Source organism: Peromyscus eremicus, chromosome 15 (genome assembly GCF_949786415.1).
Source record: "Peromyscus eremicus chromosome 15, PerEre_H2_v1, whole genome shotgun sequence".
NCBI lineage: Eukaryota > Metazoa > Chordata > Mammalia > Rodentia > Cricetidae > Peromyscus > Peromyscus eremicus.
The window spans coordinates 17,434,243-17,443,276 of record NC_081431.1 but is presented as its reverse complement, the minus strand read 5'-3'; the positions used below and the strand labels follow the sequence as shown (position 1 = coordinate 17,443,276).

The following is a 9,034-nucleotide window of genomic DNA, read 5'->3' as shown; positions in this document are numbered from 1 at the left end:
CCAAGGCTCCTCTGACCTCTCCCTGGCTCTCTCAGTCTCACAGTCTGTGAAGTGTCTGTCCGTGTCTTAAAGGGAAGCCTTTCCTTCCTTCTATGCTGGTTTTAATATATTCCTGCAAGGTTTCTCTGCGTAGCCCTGACTGTCCTGGATTCACTCTGTAGACCAGGCCAGCCTCGAACTCACAGAGATCCACCTGCCTCTGCCTCCTGAGTGCTGGGATTGAAAGTGTGCGCCACCACCGCCAGGCTTCTTGTTCCTTTCTACTGTGCCAGCTCAAGGCCTGGTCCTGGCCTTAAGACCTTTTCTCCTTATAAACCTCATTCCTGAAGGGTAACGATTGCTGTGAACGTGGAGTGGAGCTGATCCTAGAGAGAGACTGCCCATGCCAGAGGTGTCCAAACTGGAGCGGCAGGCTGCCCCCAGCTGCTGGAGCCCCACTGATGCCACCCCCAGACCCAGGACCAGTTGCAGGCTTTGGCCTAAGCTGTTCATGTCTTCAATCCCTTTCTGAATGGGAATATTTCCTCTGCCACTGCATGTTGGAAATACATCACTTTTCTTTCCTTCCTTCTTTCTTTCTTTCTTTCTTTCTTTCTTTCTTTCTTTCTTTCTTTCTTTTCTTTTCTTTTCTTTTTAATTTTCTGGAACTCATAGCTAAGAGATTGCCTTGGGTATTAGAAGAGACATCTAACTTTGTCAAACACTGTCACAGTGGTGTAAGTCCCTCAGACCATGCCCTTCAGGTCAAGACAGGGGAAGCTATCTGCAGTGAGGCCTGGAGGCAGGGTACAGAGAGAGATGCTCAGGAGACACACAGGGAGGAGCCAGCCCTACCTTAGGGACCTTCTGGCTTCTTTCCTACAGCTAACATTTCTGCAGCAGTTAGCTTGGGGGAACCAGACACTTACACAATGTCTCTACAGATGAAGCTAGCCAGCAACGTGGTCCTAAGTTCATTGTCTCTGTTTGGGAAGCGGGGCATAAGGATCCGAAGTCTGGTGAGAACCCATGCAATGGCGAGTTTTATGTCAACTTGGCACAAGTTAGAGTCATTTTTAAAAGAGGAAACCTCAATGAGGAAATGTCCCCACCAGACTGACCTGTGGACAGTCCTCTGGTACATTTTCATGACTGATGTGGGAGGAACCAGCTTGCTATGGCAATGCTATCCCTGGGCAGGTGGTCCTGGATGCTATAGGAAAGCAGGCTGAGCAGGCCATGAGGAGCAAGTCAGTAAGCAGCACTCCTCCATGACCTCTGCATCAGTTTCTGCCTCCAAGTTCCTGCCCTGCCTGAGTTCCTGTCCTGACTTCCCGCAGTGATGGGCTGTGATATGGAACTGTAAGCTGAAATAAACCCTTTCCTCCCCAAGTTGCTTTTGGTCATGGTGTGTTATCGTCATAATAGAAAGCCTAACTAAGACAGCCTGGGTCAAAATTAAAAGGGCTGTGGATATAGCTCTGTGGTAGAGCACTTGCCTAGAATGAATATGTCTTGGATTCCATTCCCAGTACCAATAGTAAACAATAAAGCTTTGCCAACACACACACACACACACACACACACACACACACACACACACACACCGTAAGATGGTTTACTTCCTTGGTCTAATGCCTGAACAATGAGGTGTTGTATTAAAAATGTCCCTGGTTTTCCACTAGGAAGAAGATGGCATTAGGAAAATGAACCTTGTATGGTGCTATTTTATGCCCAGAAAGTAACAGTTAGAAGTTGCCATTAAGGCGCTGGAGAGATGGCTTGGTGGTTAAGAGCACCACCTGCTCTTCCAGAGGTCCTGAGTTCAACTCCCAGCAACCACAGGTTGGCTCACACCTATCTCTAGTGGAATCTGATGCCCCCTTCTGGCATAAAGTTGCACATGCAGATAGAGCACTCATATACATAAATAAATAATAAAATCTTTTTAAAAAAGTTGCCATTAAGCTGGGCGGTGGTGGCGCACGCCTTTAATCCCAGCACTCGGGAGGCAGAGCCAGACAGATCTCTGTGAGTTCGAGGCCAGCCTGGGCTACCAAGTGAGTTCCAGGAAAGGCACAAAGCTACACAAAACAAAACAAACAAACAAAAAAAAAAAGTTGCCATTATAAAATATGGAAAATTCCTAGCCTTGAGCTAGTCAAGGGGGAAAGAGAACACTACCAGGTCCTCATTCCCAAATTTTAACTGAGAGCACCCAGCGTGAGCAGTGCGGCTGAGCTAGGGGTCTAGCAGGTGACACCTGACGGTTAACAAGCAAACTTAATAAAAGTTGCCCCTTCTGAGAGGGAGGTAGCCAGGAGGAGCCGCAGCAACACCAAGCCTGCTAGGCTGGGTGTGGCGCCTGCGTCAAAAGAGAAGTCATTCAGTCACTACAACCACCATCCGAACATAAGCCAAGCACCGCGCCAAGCTGTGTGCTTAGACCAAGAGCTAACAAAGGGGCGGAGCTAGGAAGGAGAGGGAGAGAGAGCATGCGCCATACCGACCAACCCTACGTCTTGGCTAACCAGTCTAATGAGGGGCAAACACTGTGGAGTCCACAGAATGGTCAAAACACAAAGGCGCAGCTACATTCAGATTAAAGGTTAGGAAATGAACTGTGGTTTTCCTTTGGCTCTTTATAAAAGAAGTGAGTCCAGGAAGCATTAAGTAGTTGGCACTTCTTGCTGGTTATCCAGCAGCACTTCCATTGTGGTGTGTGAGGGCTTAGCAGTTTGGTATTCCTGTGGTCTACAGTCTCTCCGTGCAGAGGATTTTACAGGGCCTACAGAACAGCCTTTAAATTCAGGCATCATTGGATTTGAGGCCCAATCAGTTCAGCACAAGAGCCAGGAAAACTGGTTTTCTTCTCAGAATGAAGTTTCACAGCTTTTCTGGTTAAAAAAAAAAAAGTCTCTCCTGTCACAGACTTACGGACTCTATAAGCTAGCTGGGCGATAACAGGATAAAGAAACTCACAAAAAAAATGCCAAGTGCACAGCACTGTTCGAGTCTAAAACCCGGAACTGCAGAGGAACGGCGCTGTGAGCCTTTGTTCCTGCTCCAAGCGTTCTGACCGGTGTCCTCCTTTTCCTGCTATTCTCAGTCTCCCAGGTTCTTGCCCAGGACTCTGTCACCACTCTTGTTCAAGAAAAACCACAGAAGGTCCTTGTTTGAGACTCAGCTCCTGCACAGGGCCAGCAGATCGAAACGGAACCACCCTTACTACGCTCAGTGACATCAAAGGGATTGTTAAAGTTACAGAGAGACTGGAAGTCCTGTAACGGCCAAATTGCTGGGCGTGGGGCTAATCCTCCTCCCCACCTCCTAACCATGTCTTCAGATGAACCAGCTTTACTGAGGGGTGATCGCCAAGGCCGTGTGATTGGCAGGCCCTGTTGGAATAACGTTTAAGAAGGGAATGGGCAATGCTCTAATCTTTAAGGCATAATAAAATCCATGGCTCCACTTCTAGCCACAGGTAGAACTCAGAGTCCATTCTTCCCCCTCCCCCCTCCTTTGGTGTTTTGAGATAAGGGTTTCTCTGTGCAGCCCTGGCTGTCCTGGAACTCAGAGATCCACCTGTCTCTGTCTCCTGAGTGCTGGGATTAAAGGCATGTGCCACCGTGCCTGGCTCCAGATTCCAACCTTTTAATCAAAAGAAAGCAGCTCTTCTCCAAGGAGCCTAAACAAAACCCTGCTGCCCTCACCTTTGTCTTAGGGTATTTTAAATTTTAAGGAAGGACAACTGTGATGTGTCCCTTTCTTAAAACTGGTGTAACCAGGGAAACGGGAGTGGGGTCCAAAGCTGATCATGAAGGAGGAGTCCATCCTCATGGCCTGCAAGCCTGCTGGTGCTTCTCTGGTGAGCTAACAAAATGTCCCCAACAGGCCAGTTTCACTCAGTGTGAGGATCCCTCCGTTGTTCGACTCATGCCTGTGACCTCTTCCCGTTTCAGCCCTTACAACCGTGTTACCCAGTTTTCTTCCCCTACCACACAGTACAGGAAAGTAGATCTGAAATGGACAGTCTGGTATGTTCTGTGCGCTTCTGCCCTTTTCCACCTAAAAGCCAACCTCTGCTCAGCTCAGAACACCGCTGTTTCATACAACACAGTGGTGCCTGGTTCTAGAACCTCAGAGACGATGGAGTTCTTTACATGGGCTGTAATTGTGTCTTCTTGTCACGCCCTGCCCGCCACTGCCCCTGGATGATGTGGAATTATATCGTGATCATTGCCGGGCTTTTCTCCCCCAGACGGATTCTCTAGGTCTTGGGCGGGGCAAACTCCAAAGCCTCTGCAGAGACGGAAACACCAGGGCACATCGTCTTCAGCTTGCTAGATGGGTCGGCTCCTGTCTGTGGAGCAGTGAGGATGATGAAGAGTGAGGATGAGGATGGAGAATGGGAGCAGCCAAGGAAAGACCGTTCCAGTAGCTTATTAACCTCTGAGTCCCTGAGAGTGCTCCCGGCACTCACTGGTGACATTTCACTTTGATCCTGACAGGTGTGTTAGGCCAGAGTGTCATTACAAAGTTTTTATTGAGGAGGAGGAGGAGGAGGAGGAGGAGGAGGAGGAGGAGGAGGAGGAGGAGGAGGAGGAGGAGCTAAAGGTCATCCCACACCCCATCCCGCCCCGGGGAAATCTCCTGGTGGCCGCTCCCTAGCTTTTATCTCTAACAGCAATTCTCACGCTCCTAGGCACCCCCTCCCCCAAGTCTTGCTTCTAAGATGGGCTTGCATGCTCCTCAGAACCTGTAAAGATGAAAGAGGGACTTGAGGAAAAGGATTCCGGAGAGTGGGAGGGAGAAGGAGAGGATAAAGGGTAAGGATATGATCGACGTATGAGGTGAACATACAATCGCGCGCGCGTGCGCACGTCTGTGTGTGTGTGTGTGTGTGTGTGTGTGTAGACATGAAATTGTGAAAGAATAATGATTCTTATCTAGTATTACTATTATGCATGTGGCAGTCAGAGGACAACTCTGTGGAGTTGGTTCTCCACCTTTACATAGGGTCCCAGGTTTACCCACAGAGCCATCTCTAAGGTCCCAAATAATAAACCTTAAAAAGCAGTGTTTGTTCAACATCTGCCTTATAAACAAATGAAATCAAGGATGGCGATGCGATTCCACACCCCCCAGGGGCAGGGGCAGTGGTAGGGAGGTGTTAAGGAGACAACACTGCATCCGCTGCCCAGGGAGGGACCAGCTTGGAGGCTCTGCGCCTGGGATGCGCTTAGGTCCGGAGAGACACCCCCCAAATCCGCGTTCTTTCATTCATACAGTGCGAGGTTTATTTTCACTTCTTGCTCTCGTTTACAAAACCTAACGGACCCGAGGCCGCTGCGCGCGCTGGCGAGGCCGACCGGGGCGCCCCTAGTCGGCGGCCGCCCGCTTGCGGTCCAGCACCAGCAGCGGGATCTCCTCCAGGCCCTCGGGTCGCTCCCCTCGCCGCAGGTAGCGGCGGCGCCACGTCGCCAGCCTCTGCAGCAGCCTCTGCAGCCCCGGCGGCCCCCACACGCCGCGCTCCGGGGCCGCCGCGCCGGGCCGCGCGAACTTGCCCTTCCTCCGGCGCGCCCCGCGGGCCCCGCGCGCGAACAGCCGCCGCCAGCACCAGAAGCCCGAGCCCGAGCCGCCGTCGCCCGTCGCCCTGCGCGCCGCCACCTCCGGCTCCGCGTGCCGCGCGCCCCGCTGCAGGCGCGCCACCTTCTCCAGCAGCTCGTGCTGCACGCCACCGCGCCGCGGCCCCCGCGCCTCCGCCATGGGCCGGCCCGGAGCCGTCGATTCGGGAAGTCACCGGCTGGCGCAGCCCTGCGGTGGCCTCCAGGACACCAAAGGACCCGCCGCGTCCCTCCACAGCCTTCGGGGGACTGTGTGCCCCGCAGCCCGTCCCCACCGGTTAGGTTGCCAAGGAAACGTGGAGGGTGACTCCACAATGCCAGCCTAGCTCTGGAGGATGCCCCAGCATCCAGAGACCCCCCCAAGCATCCTGAAGTCCAAGAGTCAGGGTGCCAAAGCCAGGCACAGTGGCACCGTGTGTAATCCCAGCACTCAGAGGTTCGAGGTCAGCCTGGGACATCGTGAGCTCCTATCTCAACCAAAAGAAGTAGGGGTAGGAGGGTGCGGGGACTGAGCCCTTTCCTTATGGAGTGACTTCAGACACGATGAGAAAGGATCTTGAAGGTCCTGAGGTCCTACTCTGCCTCGCAACTAAGCAACACTGGACAGGGTCCTGGGTGTCAGGCTGCGCTGGCCGGCAGATTTAGGCCTTATGGATGGTTTGTTGATATATTATAGAATACATATGTAATTTAGCATATGCTTGGCAAAAAACAAATGTACCGTGAATAAGTTACTAGATAATCCTCACAGGAAACGATTCCCAGGTGAAGAGTCCCGTTTTTACTGATTGAGAAAACTGAAACAGAGGAGGGGTAAAACCATCCACTTGGGATAATAGCACCTGTAGGTGAAGGGGTTCAGAACATGTCATCCCAAAATCTGTCTCTTGGGCGAGTTGAATGCTTAGAACCAGCTACTCGGGAAAGCCTCTTTAACTTTGCCTCGGTTTCCCGAGATGAAGCATGAACCTCTCACTCTGTGGCATAAGCTGATAATCAGGCCGCTGTCTCTAAGAAAGGCAAAGCCTCCTAAAGACACCCTCCCCGACCCCACCTACCGCTGTAAGGACCAAAATGAACACCACCTAAATCAGAGTGCAAAATGAAAGCACTTTAAGGTTTTGAAAGTGAAAAAGTGGCTGTGTATGGTGAGATGCATCTCTAATCCCCAGCTCCAGAGGCTAAGGCAGGAGAATCATGAATTCACAGCCACCCAGGGCTACACAGCAAGACTCTGCCCAAAACAGGAGAAAACAAAGTGTGAGCAAGTGAGAACATAGACTGTAAATACATCCACCTTTGGAAATGTGGCAGGCGTGGTGGACATGCCACCCACCACCAAAAGCCCCATGCCCTGTTCCTTCCAGCCCTCCAGGCCCTTCCTGGAGTCACTATTTCTGTGTGACTCGGGTACAAACGTAATTAAAATAGTTTTTCTCCTGTTTGTCTCACGTCAGTTTAACTCAGAGATCAGCTAAGAACCCCACGGCTGGAAGCAATTTCTCCTCGGCGTGAAGGAGGTCTGACCTCAACCCCCTGTTTCTGTGCTTGCTGCTACTCCTTCAGCTGTTCTCGCCCCCTTTAGGGTCTTCCAGCACACCTGCCCCCCACCCCCAGATGCTGTGGGAGTCGTCCCATGGTCCAAAAGTGAACTAAGACAATAAGGAAGAAGCTGGAGTTGTTCATCCCTTTCAAGGGCAAGCCCAAGACCTCCCACCAGGCCCCACCACCTCCCAACACTGCAGTTGAGGTGGGTGGGGAGCATCCAAACCATAGGTGTAACTAGTCTTTCTCTGTCCCGCCAGCTAGCCCCCAAAAAAACGACACGGAGACTTATTATTAATCAAGAAAGCTTGGCCTTAGCTTAGGCTTGTCCCACTAGCTCTTATAATTTAAATTAACCTGCTTTTATTAATCTACGTTTACTATGTGGCTTTCTTTCTTTCTTTCTTTCTTTCTTTCTTTCTTTCTTTCTTTCTTTCTTTTTCTTTTTTGTTTGTTTTCAAGACAGGGTTTCTTTGTGTAGCTTTGGTGCCTGTCCTGGAACTCACTCTGTAGACCAGGCTGGCCTCAAACTCACAGAGATCCACCTGCCCCTGCCTCCAGAGTGCTGGGATTAAAGGCCTGCGCCGCCACCGCCACCGCCACCACCACCACCCAGCCTATGTGGCTTTTTACCTTTTGTTTATTCTGTATGTCTGATTCCCTCCACGTCTCTTGGCATCTCCTCTGTGCCTCAATTATCTCTTCTACTTCCTTTCTCTCTGCCCGGAAGTCTTACCTATACCTCCTGCCTAGCTATTGGCCATTTAGTTCTTTATAAAAACCAATCACAGCAAATTTCCTTTAAGAAAGAAAAGCAGTCGCCGGGTGGTGGTGGCACACGCCTTTAATCCCAGCACTCAGGAGGCAGAGCCAGGCGGATCTTTGTGAGTTCGAGGCCAGCCTGGTCTACAGAGCGAGATCCAGGAAAGGTGCAAAGCTACACAGAGAAACCCTGTCTCAAAAAACAAAAAAAGAAAGAAAGAAGAAAGAAAAAAAAAGAAAGAAAAAAAGAAAGAAAGACAAGCAGTGTATATTATTCTCTCTCTCTCCCTCCCTCCCTCTCTCCCTCTCTTTGCTGTTTTTTGTTTTGTTTTGTTTTGTTTTTGGGGACAGGGTTCCTCTGTGTAGTCCTGGCTGTCCTGGAACTTACTCTGTAGACCAGGCTGGCCTTGAACTCACAGAGATCCACCTGTAACAGAAGAGTAACCACACAGACATGACTGCTGGATATAGTCTTGAGTGTCTTGACGTCCTTCCCCAGAAGCCTGTCTCGTCCCTGCGAGTTCCTCGTGAGCAGTTCTGTTCTCCCCTCTCTGTGTTCCTTTGTGTGGTCAGATCAGAGATGCTGGTCCAGTCCATGTCTGTACTTCACAGAAGAATCTCTGAGCTGGTCACAGCTCTGTGCATTCCTTCCCAATGACCCGCGCACTACCTGGAGTCTCTGGGAAAGTTCCCTTGTGTATTTTGTTTGGTTCTTACTAGGTTTTCAGCTTACTGAATGCAGTGTCTCAGTCTTGTTGGTCAGGTTTCAGCATACAGTCCCATGACACTTGGTCTGTTTCCCAGGTGTGCAGTTCACAGAGGGTCTCAGACTGCTGGGGCATCTGCTTCTGCTCTGTGGATTTCCCAGTGCCCGGCACTGAGCATAGAAGAAAGCCCTTTACCTGGCATCCCCTTCTGATAATGCAGCTGCTGCCCTGGGTGTGGCCTTGTCCCAGCTGCTTTGAGTGTCCATAGCTGTTCTGATAGCTGTTTCTCAGCTTGTCCCAGATTCTCGCCCAGGGACTCTGGCAAGCCATGTGTATCATTGTCTTCTTGAAACCTATGCTGAAGAATTTAAGTAGGAAACCCTGGAAAGTCTGGAAAGGGAAGGCATGCCTACA

At 50.8% G+C, this 9,034-nt stretch overlaps 1 protein-coding gene across 1 annotated transcript; it reads right to left on the bottom strand.

Moving 5' to 3' along the window:
- Positions 1 to 5,253: 5,253 nt before the first annotated feature.
- Positions 5,254 to 5,872, bottom strand: C15H1orf202 (chromosome 15 C1orf202 homolog). Its single transcript, XM_059280972.1, has one exon. The coding sequence runs from the start codon at positions 5,746 to 5,748 to the stop codon at positions 5,362 to 5,364; it is 387 nt and encodes a 128-aa protein (XP_059136955.1). The 5' UTR covers positions 5,749 to 5,872; the 3' UTR covers positions 5,254 to 5,361.
- Between the last annotated feature and the right edge of the window lie 3,162 nt (positions 5,873 to 9,034).

Bases quoted from the DNA above. Each gene is read 5' to 3' on its own strand.
- C15H1orf202 (XM_059280972.1), bottom strand. From the start codon at position 5,748: ATGGCGGAGGCGCGGGGGCCGCGGCGCGGTGGCGTGCAGCACGAGCTG.